At 39.8% G+C, this 26,279-nt stretch overlaps 1 protein-coding gene across 2 annotated transcripts in view; it reads left to right on the top strand.

The window, feature by feature from the left end:
* Nucleotides 1-6,047, top strand: part of LOC306857856 (mediator of RNA polymerase II transcription subunit 1-like) — an 87,360-nt gene extending 81,313 nt beyond the window's left edge. For both annotated transcript variants that reach the window (XM_079398090.1, XM_079398089.1), the window contains exon 16: nt 1,145-6,047. In XM_079398090.1, coding sequence (XP_079254216.1) covers nt 1,145-4,907 — 3,763 coding nt within the window. In that variant the 3' untranslated portion in view covers nt 4,908-6,047. The remainder of the gene's footprint in view (nt 1-1,144) is intronic.
* Nucleotides 6,048-26,279: the final 20,232 nt, after the last annotated feature.

Raw genomic sequence — 26,279 nt, 5'->3', positions numbered from 1 at the left:
CATCAGCTGTTACTCCAGTTTTCGGAGTCATACGATCCTTCAGAAATCATTATAATATATCGATTTATTTATTACCAGTGTTGGAAACAGTTTTGCTGCTTAATATTTTTTGGAACCTGTGACATTTTGTTCAGTATTCTTTGATGAATAGAAAGCTAAAAAGAGCAGCACTGATAATAAATCAACATGATTTCTGAAGGATTATGTGACTCTGAAGACTGGGGTAAAGGCTGATGAAAATTCTGATTTGCATCACTGAAATAAATTACATTAAAATATATATATATATATATATATATATATATTGAACGGCAGTGTGTGTGTGTGTGTACACATACACATTACATAAATGTAATCTATAAATCTAAATAAAAATAGTCTATATTCAGTACATATATGATCCAAAGTAACTAGTAACTAACTACTTGAGTAGTTTTTTTATCCGATACTTTTTTACTCTTACTCAAGTAACTATTCAGACTATTACTTTTACTTTTACTTGAGTAAATATTTCTAGAAGTACTTTTACTTTTACTTGAGTACAGTTTTTGGGTACTCTACCCACCTCTGGTATTTATATTTAAACATAATCATAACATCAAACCTGTCCCTAACCTTTGGTTTTTTATCACTATTTATGTTTGTATTTATTCAGAAAACATTAACAAAATCAAAACATTTTGCCCTTTGCATAAATTTAGTCAATGACTACTTGCTGGAAAATATTGGAAATTGTGGTCTCAAAGGGGTCAACCAAAAATAAAAATTCTGTCATTATTTAATTACCCCTGTAGTTTTTTTCTTCTATTGAACACAAAGGAAGATATCTTTAAGAATGTTGGTAACCAAACAGTTGCTGGTAGCCATGGTGTGTGTGTGTGTGTGTGTGTGTGTGTAAACATATATTGGAAGTCAATTGCTACTAGCAACTGTTTAGTTACCAACATTCTTCTAAATATGTCCTTTTGTGTTTAACAGAACAAAGAAATTCATACAGGTTTGGAGCAACATAAGGTTGAGCAATTGATGATTTATTTTATTTATTTATTTATTTTTTTCATTTTTGGGTAAAATGTCACTTTAAAAATGTGTTTAACTGTGTCAGAAATCCTTTTAGATGTTGCTTCTGTTTTTCCCTCCCTAGATGCATGTCCATTCCTGTGACTATGCGTGCCATCCGACGCAAGGCGGAGACCATTCAGGCAGATACTCCAGCATTGTCCCTTATAGCTGAAACTGTGGAAATTATGGTGAAGAAGAACTTGCCCCCAACTGGCAGCCCAGGCTACATGGGAATGGGTACAGGGCCAGATGGTAGCAACCCAATAGGTCTTCCTGGTTTAAATATTGGAACCAACTCTGCAGGAAGCAACAATGTGGTGGGTGTAGGAGGAAGTGGATCTTTCCAAGGCCCAATCACCTCAATTTTTAACATGGGTCGTACTGGTCAGGGAGGCTCATGTGTGGACACCATTGGACAGGGTGGAGGCCAACAGCAAACAATGCAACAACAACATCAACAGTCTCAGAGCCATGGTTCAGATGACTTTAGTAAAGTCACTCAGAATCCAATCTTAACCAGCCTTCTGCAAATAACAGGCAGTGTTGGGTCCAGTCCTACTCCCCAGCCACCTCAGCCTCACCAGACCCCCCCACCAACCACCTCACCAGCAAGCAACACCAAAAACCACCCCATGCTAATGAACCTACTGAAGGATAATCCCTCACAAGATTTTGCTGCATTGTATGGCAGTAGCCCTTTAGAAAGACAGAATTCATCTGGCTCCCCGAGAACAGATAACCAAGGGCAGTCTTGCCCTGGCACCAAGGGCAAGAAAAAGCGTCCAAGAGGCTTTGATAAAGGAGTAATGGGAGCAGGTGGTGGAATGAGTATGAAACAACAATCTCAGCAGCAAGTGGGAAGCATGACCCAACAGCATCATCACACACACCACTCTGAAGATGATTTCCAACGAGAGCTTTTCTCTATGGACGTTGATGCCTCCCAGAACCCTATTTTTGATGTTAGTCTTCCAGGTGATGGACTTGACACCCCTCACAGTATCACTCCAGCTCCAAGTCAGTGTGGAACACCTCCTTCAGGTCCTGGAATGCCATACCACTCTCAGTGTCATGTCCAACCCCAGACACAAGTCCAGTCTCAGCCACAAGGATCCATACCCCGTATGGTCCGCCTGTCCAGCTCTGACAGTATTGGGCCTGATATCAATGACATTTTGTCTGATATTCCTGATCAGGCCAACAAAGGAAGCAACAGCAGTCATGGCCAGCACCTCATGGCTGGTGAAGAAGGGGGTTCCTTGGGCACACCACTTCGGGATTCTTCCAGCTCTGGCCAAGGTAGTGCAGTTTTTGAGGCAGACCTGTTTAATGCAAACAGCAATGAAAATCCCTTTACTGATGCAGCAGACTTGATTGCAGAAGCTGCTACTGCAGCAACACCCAATAGTGATTCTTCCTCAACTAATTTCTTCCCAGACACAGACTTCAACCCAGAGCTTTTATCAGGACAGGGAAGTTTTTCACAGACCTACTTTGAAGACAGCTCCCCGAGCCCTGACCCAGATCTTGAACTGGTTAAAAGTTTCAGTGGGGGAAGTCAGCAGAACACTCCTACAGGCACACCTCAGAATTCTGCCTCACATGGCCAAAATACTCCAGAGGCTTCATTAAAAGACCCTTTTGAAATGGGTATTTTTGGTGGGAATGTTAGTGGAGGAAAGCCAGTACTAGGTCCAGCATCAGATATGGCGGACTCACACCATCCACATACTGGTGGAGGCCAAAGTCCACTCATGATGGGCATTGTGGTAGCAGGTAATGATTTTAAAAGCAGTGACGCAAAGGTTAAACTGCAGCAGATGAGGGCAAAGGAGGATAATGGGGGAGGAAATTCAGGAATAGGAATGGGGAATGTATGCTCTTCTGATATGAAGCAGGTAAAGCGAAGTCGCACTCCTTCAAGTGAGGGCAAATCAAAAGACAAACCACCAAAACGTAAGAAGCTAGATCCAGATGGCAAGTCACCTTCACACAGCTCAGGGGGTCGGCCATACACTCCTCCTTGTGGGAGTGCCACCTCTGGAGGATTAGTAAGTGCAGGTGGATCCAAGTCCCCTGGGAGCTCAGGCAGGTCTCAGACTCCACCGGGAGGTGCTACTCCACCAATCCCCAAAATCACTATACAAATACCCAGGACTTTAACTGGAGGAAAAACATCATCTCATGGAGGCTACACATCAAGTAGCTCAGCAAGTGGAGGTACTGGTGGTACAAGTGGCACAAGCAGTAGCAAAAGTCACCATTCCCACTCCTCTTCTTCAGGGAAGATAAAAAGTAGTAAACTTGAAGGCTCTGTTGGGCAAGGCAATATCCCCAAATCATCAAACATTGCAGCTATTGGAAGTGGTATGCCTTCTCAATCCAAAGGATCTTCCATGGGGATGGGTGTAGGCAAGCCATCCTCTTCTCCCATAACAAAGCACGGTTTGTCAGGCTCAGGCAGTGGTGGCAGCAGTGGAACAGGAAGTGGAAATAAAATTAAGCCCCAAGGTGGTAAGCCGCCTGGCTCACTCATGAACCCCAACATCAAGCCCAACATATCACCCTCACATTCTCGTTCTGGAAGTTCTGACAAGCTGTCTTCTCCAATGAAACTTCAACAAGGCCAGGTTCCTGGAACTCCACCCTCTTCGAAGGCTAAATCCCCTATTGGCTCAGGCAGTGGAGGTTCAGGAGGGTCCAAGTCTTCTTCAGGCGGTGGAATAGGTACCCAAAAACAGTTAGGCAGTAGCTCATCCACAAGTACTTCTTCATCATCTATCTCCTCTGCAAGCTCCTCTTCATCGTCTTGCTCCATACCCTTTTCTTCAAATGGTCAGTCACAATATGGGAGTAGTGGTTGCAGTGGTGGAGGGGGTGGTGGAAGTGGAAACAACCCTAATGCAAAAGGCAAATCCCCAAGCCGAAACAAAAAGCCATCTCTTACCGCAGTCATAGACAAACTGAAGAGTGTGGGTAGTGGGGGAATTGGTGGAGAGGAGGGCGAAGGTTGTGGTGGCAGTTCAGGTGGGGTAGTGCCGCAAAATATTGCTCCTACATCCTCCAAGCATGGTATGTCCTCCCTGGGAGGTGAGTTTCTTAGCAAGAGAGACAAGATAGACAAAGATGGCGAGTCCAAGGTGTCTGGATCAGGGGGCAATTCTGGTGACAGGAAGACTGATTCCAAGAGTAGTGCTGTGACAGGCACTGGTGTGGCAAAAATTATCATCAGTAAGCCAGAAGGGGGCTCTCCAAGCATAAAATCTAAAGTAACTCTTCAGAAACCTGGAGAAAGTTCTGGAGATGGTGCCATGCGTCCCCAGCACTCAGGCCGCAAAGCATCACCACTTTTCAGTGGCTCTACACCAAAACATGACCGCAACTCTCCAAGCCATAGCCGTTCCCCTGGGTACACGCCTATAAATCCAGACAGTGAGAGTGAGTCTGGTAGCAGTTCAATTGCTGAAAAATCTCATCAGAACAGCCCTAGCTCCGAAGATGACCAAACTATGAGATCACACCAACCCATTCAAGACTATATGAGTTCCATGTCCATTAGCCAGAGTGAAAAACACAAGAAGCATAAAAAAGAGAAGAAGAAGCAAAAAGAGCGGGAAAGAGAGAGAGATCGTGAAAAAGAAAAGAAGAAATCAACAATGTCTTGTGGACCCTCCTCTCACCCAGTAAAGACAGATGGGTGGTCCAGATCCCCTATATCTTCAGAAACTTCAATGTCATTGCTTAGCTCTGAGCGCTCCTCACGACCAAGTCCTGTGTATATGCATACAGAGGATGATGACCTAATGGACTCTGCATTGACAGGCAATCTTGAACCTTTCAAATAATTACAAAAAGAAACAATAATAATATTAAATTAGTTTGTAGAGGCAAAGAAATGGAACTTATTTTTTTTAGACTATAATACTTTTGTTAACAATTGGAAAAAAATATTTCAGTTATTATGACAATTGTATTATGTATAAATGTTGCTGTTTTTAAAGTGTGGGATTATTATTTTAAGGGAAATATTATAAGGTTATCAATTTTAATCCTTAAAATAAATCATCCATTTAAAATCATTTGACAATATATAGAATATTGGTACAAAACTTTAAATGGCTATGTATGTGGGTTTTCTTCTTTTCTAATTGTAATTTTTTTTAAATGAGATAGTATATACACTGTGAAATCAAACTTAAAATAGTCTTTAATGAGTTGTTTAGCTTGTTAAATGGATGCATTGTCACAAATACATGATAAACTGGATGCATTGTCGAACACGATAAAATTAAAGCCTCATTCCTTTTTTTAGTCTGTTTAACTGTAATTGAAAGGAATGAGAGATAAGGATATTATTAAAAAAGAGTGAAAACCACCTTTTAAATCGTAGAAAATACGAGTATATTTTAAATGTCCAATTATTTTACATCTTGCATTTCTACTATCACTTCTGTTTACTACTAGACTAATGTATGTCTTTTCTGTAAAATGGATTATGTTTTACAAGACTGAAATAAATGTCAGTGCCAAGTTTTTGTTGATCTTTTTGCATCTTGCCTATTTGGGCCTGCAGTATAATAATGGTATGAGTTAAAGTATTTTTACACTTTACTATAGCTCATATTTGTTTTAGGTTAAAACTTATTTTAATCAAACACTCCATGAAGTCAGAACCTGTGAGTGTAATGTAAATCAGAGTGAGATGGATTTTTGTTATTAATGCTGTTGGTACATTAGATTAAAGGATTAGTTCACTTCAGAATTAACATTTCCTGATTCCTGATCATTTACTTACCCCTATGTCATCCAAGATGTACTGTCTTTCTTTCTTCAGTTGAAAAGAAATTAAGATTTTTATCCATATAGTGGACTTCAATGGGGATGAATGGGTTGAAAGTCCAAATTGCAGTTTCAAATCAGCTCCAAAGGGCTCTACACGATTCTAGCTGAGGAATAAGGGTCTTATGTGGTGAAGCTATCGGTCGTTTTCTAAAAAAAAATTAAAATAAAAAAAAGTTACTTTTTAATCACAAATGTTCGTCTTGCACTAGCTCTGTGTCCACGACTTTGTATTACGTAGTCACATAGGAAAGGTCACATGTGACGTAGGCGGAAGTACTGGCTAAGTGTTTACAAAGTGAACATGTAAAGACTAAGGCAAAATCCCTTTACAAAAAAAGGTAAAACAACAATGTCGAACGATTTTGAAGTTGGAGGAGAAAATGAGATTTCCCCTACACTGTTTTTGAACCTGAGTACACAGACTAACCTTTCCAACGTGATTACATAATACGTGAACTAGTAGATGCGCATCACCGAACTAGTGCAAGATGATTACCAAATTATTTGCTAGATAAGACCCTTATTCATTGGCTGGGATTGTGTAGAGTCATTTGAAGCTGGATTGAAACTGCAGTTTGGACATTCAACCCGTCGATCCCCACTAAAATCCACCATATGGAGAAAAATCCTGGAATGTTTTCCTCAAAAACCTTAATTTCTTTTTTACCAAAGAAGAAAGACATGGACCTCTTGGATGACGTGGTGAGTAAATTATCAGGAAATTTTAATTCAGGAGTGAACTAATCAGGGCTGCGTTTCCCGAAACCTTCTTACCGCTGCGTTGTTTTTAAGTTATATCTTAAGCTGTACCTTATCGTTAATACATGTTTCCCGAAACATTATTTAAGTATACCTTCTGTAAGTCATACCCCCCCCAAATTATTTAAATATTACTAGGCCATATGTTTCTTTGTTTTTGTCTTTTGCTTTTTTTATGAAAAGTTTTAAAGCCAAGTGAATTTTTGGTCCTCACACTAGGCGATCTGAACTGTGCCCGAGCGCGTTTGACCCCCAAAGCCTGGTTTGTTTGTACTGTGCTTGGGCTCGGTTGGAAGAGGTGGGCCAGAGCATGGTTCGGTTGGGCTTTGGTACGGTATGCATAAAGTGTGAGTGTTAACTGCGCCGGAGCACTGAACAGATACTATTTTGTATGCGCTACTGTCATCATTACGACCGCAAATATATTCTGTTACTACTACTAGGGGGGATAATCATGCTTGGGCTCGGTTCAAGGCAATCGTGCCTAGTGTGAGTACACCCTAAGTATCTGCATTGCAAAAAAATAAATATTAATTAATAACATACACTATTATGTAAACAGAAAAACAACCATAAAAAGACAACTGTGTGTACCTCACACTCTCAGAAAGAAAGGTACAAAACTGTACCTTTTAGGGTACAAGTGGCCTTCACTGGAATGGTATCCTAAAGGGTACCGTTTTGTACCTAATAACTTTGTACCATTTAAGGGCCGAGGAACAATTGTGCTCATTACAAAGGTACAAAATTGTACCTTTCATCCTTGGGGAGGTTAAATAAATAAATAATACTTCAGAAATTGGCTTACAGTTAATGCAATTTTATTTATTTATACAAAGACAATTAATTACATCACACCTTAGTACAGCAAGTGTCAAAAAACAGATGTTCAGTGCCCAGACAAACACATCAGACATTACTCGATAATAAACATACTCATAAGCATAAAGCAGTCATTTAAAACAGTAAAACCTTTAATAGAAGTGCAAGAAATTATCTAAGGTGGGATATATACTGGTAGACATGACTAAAAATATGTCAACCAGTAGAGATTTTGGACTATTTTCTCTATTGCGGTTACACGCTCATGTGACGTTTATGTGCTCTAGTTTTTTTTTTTTTTTTTTTTAAGGCTGTATTGGTTTTTTGTGATACTGACCCTGGTGACAAAAATTATGAAATAAAATTACTCATATTGTGATATAAGATTTTGGTCATATCTCCCACCCCTATTTTATACTGTAAAGTAATTGCAAATTCAGTTGGACAAGTACAAATAAAAATTTACTGTTTAACATTGATGTAAACCTTATTAAATAGGCTACATCAAGTACAGCGCATTTTGAGGTTTACAGTATAAAGCTGTTTGTCTTCAGCAAGAATACCAAGTGCTTGTGAATAACTTTGTAGGTATCCTGATAATCATCCTCCTCACCTGGAGAGATAACAGTCCATTATTCATTCTCACATTGCACACAGAAATAATCACAACATTAAGCAACAGCTTCATTATGGCATTCTTCTTTAACTTTCACAAGCAGAGGTAGAGAATCATCAATCACAGTCTATTGTAACACCGTATGTTTATGCTTTTGGTAAACATGACATCTAAAGGTTTCATAATTTGAAAATGTTTTCAGACAGTCATTCAGATCACGTTATTGAAAAATTTGCCTCATAAGCATGAAAAGGACCAATGTGCTGCATTCATTGGACAATCATGAATATTCTTCAAGAGCATTTAGTGAGACAGAAAAGGCAAGGCATTTTTGCAGGTGTTAATGTAAGAGGCTGATTACTCTTAACAGCGGTAGGTAGAGGGTTGTCACCATCCACAATAAGTTCTTCAGTCACTGGCCTGTACTTAAACTTGGTGAAGATGGTTTGCTCTAAATGAGAAAGCACAAAGCAGATTTTATCTCAGATTTTCTCATCAGTTGATTTTACTTATGGAGAAAAATACTCTAAATACATAAAGTATACACTCTTAAAAGTGCTGGGTTATTTCTGTAAACACATTGTTGGGTTAATTGTGCTGGATCATAATTCTGGTTTGTTTGAGGTACTGTAAACACGCAGTTAGGTTGCTCATGCTGGGTCAAATGGACTGCAAGGGGTTCTTTCACCACTGAACACCAGGGTTGGGTTATTTTCACCCAACTGGTTTATTTTTCCTCTTCATCAAATTTTCTGGATTCTTCACTCATCTCATCGTCAGACGGTCAAGCAACTCGCAGCAAGCAGGATTATAAGGTAAATTAATATGATGATATGATTATTTATTTACCTCTATTTTTAATAAGCTGGTTAATGTGATATTTGATCTGTCACTGTGCGGGTTAAAGTTATTCTGTGAATGAAGTAGCCGCTTACATTTTTTTTGTTGACAAAAAAGGCCTCAACAATGTCTTTATTGTTATATAAAAGGTATATATGTGTGTGCGTGCGTGCATGTGCAAAGTTATATATACTTATTTTAACGCCTCATGGAAAAGGTATGAACTTTGTAATGTTTTGTCAGAATTAGATGATTTCGTACTAAAATTGATTTTTTAAGGTCTTTTTTTTCTCAAGTAAATGTCTGTGACGTGCTGAATCCAACGATAAATTCCATTTTCGTGCTCTTTTTTTTCCTCAGGTAACATTAGCTGCATTAGCTATCCTTAACGTTTAACCACGATATTACTGGTATTTAATATTATTCTTAAAAGGTATGTAATATTGTTACTTAAATATAATGTTGTCTTAGCTACAGTATGTAAAATTAGACTTAATCTCTCATGGTGTTTTGAGGTCCTTTTACTCTTCCTCTGTTTTAGTGAATGCTTGTGTTGCTGTAATCAGGACACAAGAGGTTTATCCAGATTAACAGTAAGTTAGAGAGGCCATGTAAATTGTTCTTTATATGTTACTGTTAGAAATAATTTGTATTTGAGATTGATGAATAATAGGCAGATCACTGGATTTCCAGGCTGGCATATACTGTATGGTTTTTCATCCTTATTTTACAGAATCTGTTTTGCCTCCCCAAAAATTTGAGAAATGTTGGATTCGCAGCAATGGGTCTACAAGCATCCCAGAAATCTTGAAGGAGTTCCCCAGGCTTCTAGAAAAACTTGGCATGGTAACAAATAATTTAGATTTTATGGTTTCATTTACAGAAATTTGAAATGGTTAAATTGTTAGTGGAGTTGTGCAGATAAACAATATAATGACAATAGTCAGAGTCTTTGTTGATAGTGAAGTGAAGTGACCCATACTCAGAATTCGTGCTCTGCATTTAACCCATCCAAAGTGCACACAGCAGTGAACACACACACACACCGTGAACACACACCCGGAGCAGTGGGCAGCCATTTATGCTGCGGCGACCGGGAAGCAGTTGGGGGTTCGGTGCCTTGCTCAAGGGCACCTCAGTCGTGGTATTGAGGGTGGAGAGAGCGCTGGACATTCACTCCCCCCACCTACAATCCCTGCCGGCCCGAGACTCATCTAAGCAGACTCGTAGCAGCAGATTCACGCTGTTGTCGTTGCATGAACTTGTGTTTGTGCTAGAAAAAGCATCCAAGAAAAAAATATGTAAGAAAATATTCTACAAGTGTGCAAATCTGTTTTGCACCATATTCACTGCAGCAATAGTAGCAAAACATGTGAGCGTACGAGTTTCTTGATTCATAGAATAGGATTTGTGTATTTGCGATGAAGGATCCGAGAAGGTGTAACTGCTGTGTTTTGTTTGTTGGCGAGAGAATAAAAATCTACAAGTTTGCAACTTTTGTCTGTGACTTCAAAAGTACTATTACACATGTGTGGCTATTCTCTAGTCTACAACTACAAATTCCACTGTCACAGACGCAAAAGTTGTTTTGCACCAAAAATACCTTCATACTGTGTAGTGTTTCTATACCGGTACAAGGGAATTAAAACCCAATAATCATATCCATATTTCTCATGATAGGTTCATAATAGACCATTCTATACTCACCTCTCCGTTGAATGGATATTAGATGTAGCTTCACCCCTCTGTTACCGGTGTCCGTGCTAATTCAGTCAAGTTCTGACCACTTGAAACTTGATGTAAGGATTTATTTAGGTTCTGATAACTAGTTATTTAAGAATTAATTACTCAGAGACTGACTTAAAAGTTTAACGAATCACCAATACAATGGTTTTGTTTTATTAAAAAAATACAGTAACTCATAAGCAAATAACAAAAATAACAAACGAGATGTCTTCATCACGCAATTAGCCGGCCTAGTCCATCGCTGTCTTCAGCCCTTTATAGTCTTCCATCCACCTGCGTTATTTCTGCATGTGTCGTCTGTCTCCCCCTGCTGTCTGGGTTAGTTTTAGTTCCTCGAGCTGGCAGAGACCTTTCACCCAGATGCTACTCTTGACAGGGTTAACAGTTCAAATACAAAATAACAACTTCTCCATTTCTTAGATAGCAATCATGCCTATTATTATTTTAAACTATGGAAAATTGTAACACCTCATTTCACACATATATATTCGTAAATATAAGTGTCAAAACCATATACTTCATATATAGCAAATATGAATAACACCTCATGGCTTTGTTTTGATTAGAAGTTCCATTCTGCAAATGTATTTACAAGTGCAAAATGCATCTCCTTGACATCAACCATTTCTTTGTAAAGCAAGCTTCATAAACATATTATTAATAACCTCAAAGCAATTCATATTCGTGCTCTCCATATACAGCACATACTGGAAACATAACATCTTGACATTTATATTTCTGTAACAAGAGTTTGAAGTTCCATTACCTCTAAATCATTTGTTAACATTCGCAATTCAGTAGAAACCTCCCTCAAATTAATCATCTCTCTCATATTCTTCATTATTCTTTTGTTTAAAGATTCTTGTTTTCTCATCAACTTCAGAACCTCTTTTAGCTTAACACAGATCTTTTGATTTTCCAGGTCTTTGGCCCTCTTGCGTCATTCCTCTTTTTGTCTCTTCTTATCCTCCTTACTCTGGTAACGTCGCAGCCCCTGGTCTAAAAGATCGTGAAAATCAATTTCTATTTTTTTCTAATTGTCTTGTTTGATTAGTTGGGAATTGATTAGGAAATGGCATACTATTATAAGCAATTGCATTGACAACAGGACTGACAAACGTGGGTGTTAAATATTACGCAGGTAAATCTGCTAAATTGTTCAGCGACTCATTGCTATGATTGACATTGATAATGTGCAGCTATATTTTGACATTGGCTTGTCTTCCATTAAATGTTTCAGACTAAATTTATAGTAGCAAAATTACAACAGTAACAAGTCTGTGTTGACTGAATATATTTAGCAGCTTTTAAAGTTAAACAGAAAACTTAAATGTAGTTACTAAATTAATGACAACCTATTTTCACAAATATACATGACTTGGCCTGAAGGACAGACGCCGGTAATCGCACGCGCTCAGTCGATCTCTCTCATTCGCTGTCTATTTAGGCTTAAGTGCAAAATCTATTGAGCCTCTGTACAAATCAGCATGGTACACATGGTTATCATTACTAATATTCAGTACACATGCACAAGGTGTAAAACGATGGGTGTAACCTTACGAAAAAAGAAAACACGGAAATTGCGCGGTTGTTGCATTCCTCTGTGGTTATGCTCCTCAATAGAGTGGGGGAACTATGACGTCACTCTGTAGGCGGATCGGCTGTTAGCATGAAACTGGTTCCCTCGACAAAAACCCATAGGCTTTTGGATAATCGCAAAAAATAAGCTCTGTGTTCAATCATAGTTCATGAAACTTACACGTTTTGACCATCGAGATAATCTTTACAAAGTGATACTAATTTTATGAATTTTGAAGCCTAAATATAAGCACCAGAACTAAAAATCAAACATTAGGCTATAAACGAACTACAGCACCACGGTCGCTCTCCTTCAACGTCACCACCAACATGTTTCCGACCACTTTTAAACTTATTTTTAGAAACATTTTCCATGATAATTATTTACTCTGGATGAATTTTAATCCACATTACATTATATATATAAAAAACAAAAACATGTTTATACGTGCACTTTTAGATAGTTTTCCTTTGGGTAAAAAATAATTTTTATTTTGCTTTACAGTTGTTATGAACGTTTAAAAATACATATGTTTTATAATTGATCCTTTTTTTGGCGCACATGCATACTCCTGCTTAGCACGCTTACCTCTTCTGAAGCTAAAATTCTGTGAAACCTAGCTATGGCTCTGTCAATTTCCAGACTCATGTCCTTTTTCACAGATGATAAAAAGAGCATAGAGAGGGGCAAGAATCATTATAAATCTGGGCATGTAGAGCGTTGCAGCCTACACGCTGGTCTACTTAGCAGAGTTGTCAGGGCTAGCATGAGGGACAAAGTCTATCAAGTGTGGTAAGTGCAGTCAGGGAGGGAGGAATAAATTATAATAATTAGTTACACGTGTTGAATGTGTATAACTGAATTTATATATAAAAGGGTGTTAAAACGAGCATCTTCCATCCGAAGACTTGTGGTTGCAATTCGGGGCAAAGCAAAAAACCATTGTAGAAGAACAATAAAAAATTCTGAAAACTATTAATTGGTTATTCTACAAATGATTGAACTACAAATTAGAAAACACTACAATTGAAAAAAACACTATAAATTGATAAACAAACTAATCCAAAAGAGCACGAGACTGTAAAAGCGGGTTAGAATGAGTTTCTGTTCGGCGTGATGACGTTGAATGTCTCCGACAGTGCCTGTAGTCCCATTTGGCAACTTGTTAGCAACCATCTTTTTAAAGAAACGTAACAGCTTTAAAAAATCAAGAGTGGGGTGTAACTGGTGTGTTTTATGTCGTAGAATAAAACGTGAAAGTATCTTGAGCCTGTGTGAACCACGGACCTTATTTAAGGGATTTAACCAAAATCCCATTCAAAAAACCCATTGACTCTGGGATGATGGAACCGGAAGTGCTAAAATGCTAACTCGCTTCCGGGTTTTCGCCTACAAAGTGACATCATAGTTCCACCACTCTATAGGCCCTTTTCACATGACGTCACGCAACTTCCGTTTTGAGTCGAAGCAGGGTATTTTTACTTCCGCCCGCATAGTAAAGCGCTATCGCTACCAGTATGGAGTTCAGACACTTATACATCTGCCACAAATACGATTAAAGGATGACTGCAGCTTTCTACTCTCGTACTCTTTCAAGACGAGGCGTCTGGCATCTCAAATGAACTTACCGAATACCTATCAGCGAGATTTGCCGCTTGAAGTCGAGGGAGGAGTTGTACTTTCTGATTTCCGCGACTCTTGCACAGTGTTTGCTGTCTTTATTGCTGTTAGATATATTTGTCAAATACGTTTTAGATATTTGCATGTGGTAACAGAAAGACTATACATTCAATAATTTATGTACTGCTTAATACAGCGTCTGTATGTACAAGAATATTCAACATAAGCCTGTACTATTTAAATATCAATAAAATGGGGTCTATAATTTTCCACTTTATTTAGATAAACATGACACAATTTAATTAATAAATAAATAAATGGGTCATTCTGTGGAAATGTCGATTTTTCTGTCCCTAGCCTTTACAGAAATATTACACTTGAATATATAAAAAAAATTCTTTATATTCTAAAATGAAACTGTGTTATTTGAACAATTGCACCTTATTGAGCCATCAATGTGGCAATATTTGTTTTTTACATTTACATTTATTCATTTAGCTGACGCTTTTATCCAAAGCGACTTACAATTGCTATATATGTCAGAGGTCGCACGCCTCTGGAGCAACTAGGGCTTAAGTGTCTTGCTCAGGGACACATTGGTGTCTCACAGTGGATTCGAACCCGGGTCTCTCACACCAAAGGCATGTGTCTTATCCACTGCGCCATCACCACCCCTCTTTTTTAATTAATTATAAAGAATTCCAAGCACCACAAAACTGCTTGTCCCCACAGCAATGATGAGCAGCAAGTGCTTTATTTTGAGGTCAAAAATATATATAAATGCTGAATAAATATGATAAAATATATAATGAAAACGGTGGTCCCATGGAGTTGTGTCACTGGTGTTATACCCTTCAACAAAAATCATTTATTTTGAAATACAAATCACACTGATGACATCACTTGACTTCCTTCTTCCTATTTTCTAAACATCTTCTAAAAAAATGTTCTAAAAAAGGCTCATGTTATGTCCACTGTTTCTTATTCTTGAACTGGATAATACTGGGTTTCTTTTCAGACCACTTGCATTTATGGATGTGAAACTTGTAATATGAGAATATTTATTATAAAAAATATGACTCGTGTCCATGCAATTTTTCCCATATTAAAAAAAATAAATAATGACATTTGTCTTTTTTTATTGCAGAATAACAACACTTGCATGAACATTTACAGTGTACTCACTATTACAATATTAACAGCAACTGAAATAAATAAAATAAATTATCCAGGGAATAAACCGAAATACGTGAAAAGATTTTAAGTAGGCTATATTTTGTGTGGAGACATAAACGTTATCATACAAATCTGAACGCAAATCTATAACATTGCTGCAGGTTAGCCTCCAACCATCTAAAGCAAAAATGTAGAATAACGTTCGCAAAAGAACCCGAATGTAAGTACATTAACATTATTAGTCTTAACTCTTAGCGTACGTCTTTAGATTTCAAGTTGTTCCCGCATTTTCCCGAGAAGTCTCTGGTGTAAAGGTATAACGGAAGTACGGATCCACTGCTTTGCGGAAAAGCGGAAGTTAGCTGACATCATTGTGAAAAGGGCCTATAGCGCAATATCGCGGTTATCGCAACAGCCCTACTAAACAGTTACAATAGTGTTTAGTTGTCAGCATTTTAATGTACAGTTACGTGTCTAGGTACTCGCCTGGGATTACCAGGCTCGGCATATAAAAGGTGTTGTTAAATAACACGAAACTGTATGTTAATGGCATCTATCATTATTGTTATGCAATTATAATTTTTTTCTCGACTTCTGACAAGAAAGAGGCAGGAGAGGTTTCTGTAGGGGTCTCAAGAGTCTACCTATATCAGTGTTTCCGCTACATTCATTCAGCCGTGGCGGGCCGCCACACCAAAAATCATCGCCCTCCCCCTCAAAATCTCTCTCTCTCTCTCTCGTGCGCTCGCTGTTTAGACATGATTTGTGCCGTTGATCGTGGTCATCATCCCTAATAAAAAATGGACAAAAGCGTCTGCTAAATGACAAAAGTAAGAAAGTAAAGAGTGTAAAGACCATCGACTCTACCATGCGACTCCACCGGGCAGGGACACCGGCAAGGGATAGTAGTAGATTTTTATTTAATTTTTTCATTGATATGTTTATTATTGAAATGTTGTTGTTATATGCATGTGTTAATTTTATTTAATTTCTTTATTTTCTTAAATATGTGGGTAGATAGTATTTATAGAGTTGTAACTTTTTAGTTTTAGTTACTTTTTCTTATTTGTAAGTCGCTTTGGACAAAAGCGTCTGCTAAATGACAAAAGTAAAAAAGTAAAGAGTGTAAAGACCATCGACTCTACCGTGCGACTCCACCGGGCAGGGACACCGGCAAGGGATAGTAGTAGATTTTTATTTAATTTTTTCATTGATATGTTTATTATTGAAATGTTGTTGTTATATGCATGTGTTAATTTTATTTAATTTCTTTATTTTCTTAAATATGTGGGTAGATAGTATTTATAGAGTTGTAACTTTTTAGTTTTAGTTACTTTTTCTTATTTGTAAGTCGCTTTGGACAAAAGCGTCTGCTAAATGACAAAAGTAAAGTAAAGTAAAGTAAAGTAATAAATAAAACATTTATTCATGCTTGGGTCTCAGCGGTGAATCCAGTGGCGAGAAATCCCCCACCACTATCTGTAAACTGGCATTTCAGATGTGCCTCCATTTTGTTAGTAACGCCCCAACTTCCAACGATCCAATCAATTCTTGAAGGACGAAATCAAGTCCCGCCCTCTCATTTCAGATGCCGTCTCACTCGGATATACGTCACAGTAGAGAAGAAAAGACAATCGCAACTTCCGTTTCATGCCGACTTTAAGAGAACTCACTCAGGAACTCTCTTATAGACCATTCTCTGTGAGCCCACAGATCGCGATAAACTGAGAGTGACAGATTTTAAAGATTATTAAGGGAGTTTGCAAATGTGATATTGATCTAATACAACAGTTCAATAAACAAGAAGTTAATAATGAGTGACTTACGTTGTCTATAACACTACTGCCTGATTTTGTTCCATTTCATCAAGGAATATAATTCCAAGTAACAGCTGAGCCGCCATGTGCATCTCTAAAAGCAAACACAGCGGTGTTTCATTCATGAATGAACTGCATGTTTAAACGAATCTAGTGAGTCAGTGATTCATGATTACCCTTTCATAAAGACAGTCATCCTGAATGAATCAGCTGTTCGAACGAATCAATTGATTGAATGATTCAGTGACATGCCATTAATGTTTTATATTTAAAACATTAATCTCAACATGAATTTAACTGCACTCATGCCACCTCTGAGCCTCATTAAACATACCTACAAGCCACTTTTATGTTCTTCTGTGTCACCGCTGTAGTACAAATACATTTTTTAGTAATACTAATTTCCCAGCAAACACGTGAATGTGGGGCCCACATGGGTTTCACATGGGCTACATGGGTACAGAGTGGGCATGGGCTCAAGATGGGCATCAGTGTTAATTTTGGCAGGCATTTTTGATTTAGTCTTAGTCTTTATCTTGAGACGAAAATGCTTAATAGTCTTAGTCACATTTTAGTCATTTGAGTCTTTTATAGTTTTAGTCTAGTTTTAGTCGACCAAAAGTCATTGCATTTTTGTCAACTTTTAGCCATTACTTTTAGTCAAACTGCAGTTACCAACATTTATTTTGGTAGCTATTTTATATGTAGTAGTCAAACAAAAATAGTCATTAATTCAAATCAATTAAGCTTATGAGAAATTTGAATCAAGGATTGAATTTGGAAAAAAAAAATTGGTAGAGATATAAATTAAACTCATTTTTCAGATACAGTAGGTTTACTTGACAAGTATACATTTATTTAACATCTTTTGTTGGTTAACATTTATGACAGATAATTAGGAATGCTGTCCATTTAAGACGGAAGGTAGCCTATGTATGTAATAGCCTACTGACATACATTCAGTTTTCACCAGGGAGGTGCGGTCAGGGTAGGCAGGGTAGGCAGTGCCTCACCAATGTTGACATTACATTTATTAATTCCAAGAGCTTTATTAATTAACCTCAAACCACGTTATTAATTGCATTTATTTTATTCCAAATATTATTTTTTGTAACAAAGTTTTTCAGGAATACACATAATATACTCATTTTGCCATTGTTTGCTCCTAAAAACCATTGTTTCATGCAGGAAATTCAAGGCCATGGCCATTGAGGCAGAGGTTAGCAGTGCCTCTTTGGTCCATAGAACGTAGTTTACGTAGATTTGCGCATGCGCAATCAGTTCTCATGCTGTCTTGAATTATCAACATTGAGGCAGAGACCGAGTTTGCTTCATGTCACGTGATCCACTCGCCCTCACTCAATCCGCGTTTCCCGATACTAGCATCTAGCGGCGCCTAGCGTTGGCTGTCAACTCATGAAATTGAGTAATACACCCAACAAAGAGGACTTTTACAACAAAGTAATTGACAGCTTTGTCCAGAGGGATAGACGTATGGACTTCGTCTACAAATAAAAGTAAGCACCCCCTTTAAAACGTAAACCATTCATTTATTTATATATTTTTTAAAACCCGTATATTGGCTTTGTGTGTGTTGTCTGATGGTGGGCTATAGGCCTGCTGTGCGCTGACACCAAAATGTTCTCTCTTCCATCACCTCTGCCACATTTGTACTGTATGTCTATCTGTGCGATTATGGTGCATTTCGTAAGGGTTAAAATGCTGTTTTCTAGTTCTCTTTTTTTAATCCTGGTGCGCCGTCGTCAGATGCTCATTGCGTGTCGGTGTGTGCGCCTAGCGCAGTTTGTAGGAGCGAATAAGCTGTTTTTGTACTTTAAAGCTGTACTGCTGACACAATGTTTTCTGACTGTAGCCTATTCAAATCCTGGTGCGCCGTCACCAGACCAATAGCGTGTGTGTGGCTGTCTGTGCGCGTTTGCGCATTTTGAAGGAGTGACTAGGCTGCTTGTCGGTTCGCTGACACCGCGCCGCTTCCCTCTCTTACTGTGTCCCGCACAAAACATTTGTTTGTTGTATAAGTCATCATAAGATAGATGTGTCCATTAATTTGATTATTAGATTTGATTGTGCATTAGCCTCACACATGACTGACTTTGCTGTATGCAGGCAGCGATGTGATGATGCCTGATATGAACTTGGGTTGCTACATTAACTGAATGAATATATGAACATATATGCCACATTGATAGGTCACAGCCTACCCATGACAAGATTTCACCGCACGTTACTGGTTTTCACCCACCTGTTTAAGCTCACTTAAACCATAACGGACTGTATTTCCGTGAGATACTCTACATGAGAGACATTTGGACTGCTGTGTGTGTATTTGAGCGCTGAGAACTGATCGCGCGCTGTATGAGAACTGAAGAAGTGGAGCGTGTGTGAGAGAGAGCACTTCTATCAGCGCGTTTCCGCCTATCGCACCTTCACTGACTTTAAGTTAATCGGCAATGAATTGTGACTCCCGGGAAAAACGGGACGTTTGGTCACCCACTCCCTAACCCTTCGGGTGCTGAGGCCATTGTTTCAGATCGCTAGTTCGCGTTTTGGTAGCCTATCCGTCCACCGCGGCTGTCATGCAAACGCACCTTATCCAATGACAGAGACGCACATTTTGAAAGACAAGACAGTTAACTTAGCCTATAGGATGTATTTTGAATGTCTGGTAGTCCTCAAATAACACTTTAGTCCCGTCTCGTCTTCTTAATGAAGACGCGCATAAATTTCGTCATAGTTTTTATCATCAGATATTAGTTTTAGCTCGTCAACGTCTCGTCTTAGAAAAAAGGTTTGTTGACGAATATTTTTCGTCGTCGTCTTCGTCTACGAAATTAACACTGATGGGCATTTTATCTGGGGCCCGCTTGGGTGACCCAGCTAGGACCCACATGGGTGAACCCAGGTGGGCATCTTATCTGGGGCCAAATGGGGGGACCCAGGTGGGCTCCCCATGTCGTTCCCAGATGGGTAATTAATGGGAAATGTGCATGGGCTCAAAATGGGCTACACGGGATCCTATTTGTTTTATCAAATATACAAGTGCAAACATAATTAATCCCATATAGGGTGATTATAGTGCATGGATTTATAGTGCACATGTGTCTTTAAAATTATTTTTGTTGTTGTTTTGACACTTGGATTACTTAATTTAATCAAAATCTAAAAATTCCCCTCCTTTTTTACAGTCTATGATTCCAACACTCATGCATTTCTACCCAATTTTCCATTGACATTTAGCAAAAAATACAATAAAATAAATAAAATTCAGCCACTTTAACTGTGCTGACACGTGAGTTTTTCGCGAGATCCCATCCCCCACAACATCAAACTACCGCGAGATGCAGCCCTGCCTTGAGCTGCACACAGGGCTGCACACATTATGAGGGGCGGATCGTGCCGTTCTAAGGCTCAGCAGTAGAAGGAGAAGGAGCAGTCTACCCTTCCGTCGCCGTCAGACCGTGTCAAATTTTGAATGGGATTGATAGGGAGGGCAGACGATAGTCCCGCAGCGACGTCACGGCGACGTCACTGTAGAACCAATCTTAGGTGGCGACGTGACGCGGCATACGTGAGAAATTTACATAAAAAATGACGTGTGATTGGTACGTCTGAACTATGCACGTCGCATTCCATGACGCCTGATACATACATCGTCTCTATGTACGTCGCATTCCATGACGCCTGATACATACGTCGTCTCTATGTACGTCGCATTCCATGACGCCTGATACATACAGATTTTACAGTAATTAGTTAATTTAGGTAGGTTATTTTCACCTATGAGGCCCATGAGGATAAAGGAAGGAAGATGGCGGCGCGATCGATCGCTGCGGCTGCTCCGGGTCCCAAAGACGGTGCTTTTATGTCGTTTAATGTCGTCTGTTCGTCTCCAAATAGTGTCAGTTTACCGCTAACTCTTAAGGAAATCACCCCAGAATTCATCTATGATCGCCAAAGTCTTTTGGATATCAGCAACGCATACGAACATCAAATCTCGCCGGCGGCTACTGAGAAGCTACGAGGCCTTTGTTTATTGCTGGAGCCGGACCTCGAGACCGCGGCCTCGCCTACTGATGCTACCCGCACAAGGCAACGTCGCAAGCGGTGTGAGAGAGGACGGAAGCGCGGTAAGCGCGGAGGTATACGAGCTAGGCTAAGAGCTAACCCCTCAAGACCGGCTCTTCCAACACTCATGCTCTCAAACGTTCGCTCTCTGGAAAACAAACTGGACTTAATTCAACTCAGTCGATCTACACAGCATGAGGCAAGGGACTGTTGCGTGTTTGTTTTCACCGAAACATGGCTAAACGACAACATCCCGGACTCCGCCATTCAATTGCACGGGCTAACCAACTTCCGAGCGGACAGAGATTCATCACTGTCTGGTAAGACACGCGGAGGTGGCTTGTGTGTGTATATCAACAAAGACTGGTGTAACAATGCTGCGGTATTATCAAAACACTGTTCATCGCTGGTGGAGTTTATGGTTGTGAAGTGTCGACCGTTCTATCTGCCGCGGGAGTTCACGGCCATTGTTATCGTTGCGGTTTACATCCCCCCGTGTGCAAACGCTAAGGACGCGCTTCGTGAACTGTATAGCGCCATCAGTGAACAACAAACAAAAAACCCCGACGGCTTTTTCATCATAGCCGGTGACTTCAACCACGCAAACTTAGACAGTTTTGCCAAAGTTCTACCAACATGTGAACTTTGCAACAAGGGGAAACAACACACTGGACTTTGTTTACACAACAGTTAAGAATGCTTACAAGGCTGAACCCCGCCCCCACCTCGGGTACTCCGACCACATCACTGTTATGCTAATCCCAGCATATAGACCACTTCTCAAACTCACCAAACCGGTTGAAAAGCAGATCACAGTATGGCCAGACAATGCCACCTCAGCACTGCAGGACTGCTTCCAGGACACAGACTGGAACATGTTTAAAGAGGCAGCCACCTACAACAACCACACAGACCTGAATGAGTACACTGAAACTGTGACTGCTTATATCAAAAAGTGCACTGATTATGTGACAGTCACCAAGACCATCACCACACGTTCAAACCAGAAGCCATGGATGACAGCAGAGGTTCGCGGGCTGCTAAAGACCAGAGATGAAGCATTCAGATCAGGAGATAAAGCAGCCCTCAAAACAGCAAGAGCCAATCTGTCCTGTGGCATCAAAAAAGCAAAACGGTCATATGCCCAAAAAATCAACAACCACTTCACAGACAGCAGAGACACACGGAGCCTGTGGCAAGCCATTCAGACCATCACTGACTACAAGCCCCCGCCACAGGCACGTGATGAGGACACATCCCTCGCCGATGCACTCAACCACTTTTATTCACGGTTTGATATGCAGAATGACACACCTGCACAAAAACTGCCCACACCTCCCAACGACCGGGCGCTCTGTCTGTCTCCAGCCGACGTAAGGAAGACCCTATCTAGGATTAACCCACGCAAGGCTGCGGGTCCTGACAACATACCTGGCCGTGTTCTGAGAGACTGTGCTGCACAGCTGACAGATGTCCTAACAGATATCTTCAACACCTCGCTGAGCCAGGCAGTCGTCCCCACATGTCTCAAATCCACAACAATCATACCGGTACCAAAGAAAGCACCTGTGTCCTGTCTCAATGACTACCGTCCCATAGCACTGACTCCAATCATGATGAAGTGCTTTGAGAGGCTAGTCATGCATAACATCAAAACCAGCCTCCCCAACACACTCGACCCGCTCCAGTTTGCATACCGTCCAAACCGCTCTACAGACGATGCAATTTCCTCCACCCTCCACCTGGCTCTTACCCACCTAGAAAATAAAGACTCATATGTTAGAATGCTGTTCATTGACTTTAGCTCGGCATTCAACACAATAATCCCACAACAGCTCATAAATAAGCTAAACCTGCTGGGCCTTAACAATTCCCTTTGTAACTGGATCCTGGACTTTCTAACTGGAAGACCTCAGTCAGTCCGTGTCGGCAACAACACCTCGAGCACTACAACATTGAGCACAGGTGCCCCACAAGGCTGTGTGCTTAGCCCGCTGCTCTTCACACTGCTGACCCACGACTGCACTGCCAAGTTCAGCTCCAACCACATCATCAAGTTTGCTGATGACACAACAGTGGTAGGTCTCATCAGCAACAATGATGAAACGCACTACAGAGAGGAAGTGGCACAGCTGGCTGAATGGTGTGGCACAAACAATCTGTCCCTCAATGTGGAGAAGACAAAGGAGGTTGTGATGGACTTCAGAAGAAACTCCGTTGACCACCCCCCACTGACCATCGGCAGCTCGACTGTGGAGAGAGTCAGCAGCACTAAATTCCTGGGGGTGCACATCACAGAGGATCTCACCTGGACCACCAACACCATGTCACTCTCCAAAAAGGCACAACAGCGCCTACACTTTCTCCGCCGACTGAAAAGAGCAAGTCTCCCTCCACCCATCCTCACCACATTCTACAGAGGCACCATTGAGAGTGTGCTGACCAGCTGCATCACTGTCTGGTACGGGAACTGCAGTGCTGCTGACCGCAAGACCCTCCAGCGGACAGTGAACACAGCTGCAAAGATCATCGGTGCCCCTCTCCCCTCCATCCTGGACATCTTCCTTACACGATGCTCCAGCAAAACCAACGGCATCGTGAAGGACTCCACCCATCCCTCCCACAGTCTCTTCCAGCTCCTACAATCAGGAAGACGGTACCGGAGCATCAGAGCCCGCTCCGCCAGACTGCTCAACAGCTTTTTCCCCCAGGCTGTGAGAGCCCTGAACTCAAACCACCCGGCCCCGTCTGAAACCCCATGCAAACCCCTACCTCCTGAAACATGGACCACCCCCCACCCCAAACCTTACCACACCAAAGAAAAACTGTATGGAACTTTTTTTTTTTTTTTTTTTTGTGCAATTCAAAGTGTGCTACACACAGGTGAGTGGGCCTGTACAAACCACCTGTAGTAACACACTCTCCTCTATGTGCACTATGGACACTTTACACTATGGACACTTTACACTTTACACTATGTGCACTATGGACACTTACACTTTACACTATGTGCACTATGGACACTTACACACACTTCTGCGTGTGCACAATCTCACAAAAGACTCAGCAATATATGTATGTTTACATGCTCATGCACTACAAATCATCCTGCACTGTTCCCCAACCAGCTGCTGACTCAAATGTCTCTCTTTGCACATGTACAGTATTTGTGAAGCATTCGTATAGTTTGTATTTTTTATCTTCTATTTTTTAGTTTGTATAGGGTAATATTTATGTGAAGCATTCGTATAGTTGTATTTTTTATCCTTTATTCTTTTAGTTTGTATAGGGTAAATACTTATATATATATATATATATATATATATATAGTATACTTATAGTTAAATCTGTCAGTAGGTTAGTAGTGTATAGGTTTATAGTGTTTTTTACTTCATTGTTGTATGTCTGTATTTATGTAGCACCGTGGTCCTGCGAGACACGACATTTCGTTCCACTGTATGTCCCCACATGTAGCGGAATGACAATAAAGCTCAACTTGAACTTGAACAATGGGGGCGAAGGTTAACAGGTTAAAAGGAAAATATTTTTTTTCCTTCATACAGTAATTCAGGGTCTAAGGGGGTGACACTAATTGGCCAGACCACATTTCCATGCTAACAAAACATTCACCTCTTGGATTTTGTAAATTTTAGCAATATGCAGAATAGTATCATGTAGGATTTCGAACATGTCCACACACATATGCAAGTTTTTTTTTTTTTTTTCCATCTCCAAATCTTTTACGTTTAACCATTTAAAATGCATTATTGATGTGCTCACTGCAATTCTTTTATGCTTTTTTTTTCTTCAGTGAACGTTTGAACGGATGTTTTAAAAACTTCACAAGTTTTATACAAATTTTATAATCAAATAATACATTTATAAATGTACAGGTTACTTATTGTCAGATCAGACAAAAATGCATTTGCCAAGTAATTTTTTTTTTTTAAGTGAAGTGACATTCAGCCAAGTATGGTGACCCATACTCGGAATTCATGCTCTGCATTTAACCCATCCAACGTGCACACACATAGCAGTGAACACACACACACCGTGAACATACACCCGGAGCAGTGGACAGCCATTTTATGCTGCAGCGCCCAGGGAGCAGTTGGGGGTTCGGTGCCTTGCTCAAGGGCACCTCAGTCGTGGTATTGAGGGTGGAGAGAGCGCTGGACATTCACTCCCCCCACCTACAATGCCTGCCGGCCGGAGACTCGAACCCACAACCTTCGGATTACAAGTCCGACTCTCTAACCATTTGGCCACGACTTCCCCAGTGATGCACTGTAGTAATGGACTTCATATACAGTGTACTGTATGTGTTTCCTGAACTGAATCCTTCAGAAAATGTCCTGACCTTCAAAACTTTCCATCAGACAATGTAAAGATTTCAAAATGACTATTTTCCTCCCGTTGGTCAATAATTTTTTTCTTTGGTCTTGCTACAAAATTAAACAAAAATACATTTTTGAGAAAACACCACTCCCTGGCAATCCTTTATATGTAGCTGCCAAAGTATTCAAACAGCATGTGCAAACAAGAGATGGGAGTTGTGTATTTTTATTACATTTACAATCCATGTTAAATCTGATACAATGACACTCCAGGAAAATTGAGGCACAGAGTAGTATTAAATCGGTCTATATTCTTTCATACAAATAGGTTACGTGACGTATTTGCCATCCATGTAATTAGATTAATCAACTGGAAAACATTTTATTTTAATGTATTCTACTGTTTTAAAATTGTTTGATGGATGCAGGTGCGCGTTCATATCCGTCAAGCATATATACTGTGCGTAGTATATATATATATATATATATATATATATATATATATATATATATATATATATATATATATATATATATATATATATATATAAATGTGCATATATAATCTCTTATGAAGCCATAAATTTTTAGAACAATAGACTTTCCAAATACTTTACTAATAAATAGGTAAACACATTTTTAAAACTACCAAAAGTTCAGCCACATCTGGAGGAAATGCTTGCAAGTTAAGTGTCAACAGTCAAAGTCTGCCCAGTATACAGACAAATTTAAAACCTGTTCATGCAAACTTTGTCATCTCTTTGGCAATAACTATTCTCTAGCAAGAGCTTTTAACACTTGAAATGGTTGACCCAGGGTCACTCTAAACCCCAGGTAAACGGAATCCTGGCTTATCTTGCACTGCTCATAATTTACCCAGGTTTATGACATTTCACACTGTACATTCCTAAACCCTGGGCTACATACTTATTTGGGTGTCAGTGTCATTGATAGGACAAAAGCAGCACACATGCATT

Source organism: Barbus barbus (assembly GCF_936440315.1).
Source record: "Barbus barbus genome assembly, chromosome: 38".
Taxonomy (NCBI): domain Eukaryota; kingdom Metazoa; phylum Chordata; class Actinopteri; order Cypriniformes; family Cyprinidae; genus Barbus; species Barbus barbus.
The sequence above is the reverse complement of the archived record's forward strand: the minus strand, read 5'-3'. Positions and strand labels throughout refer to the sequence as shown.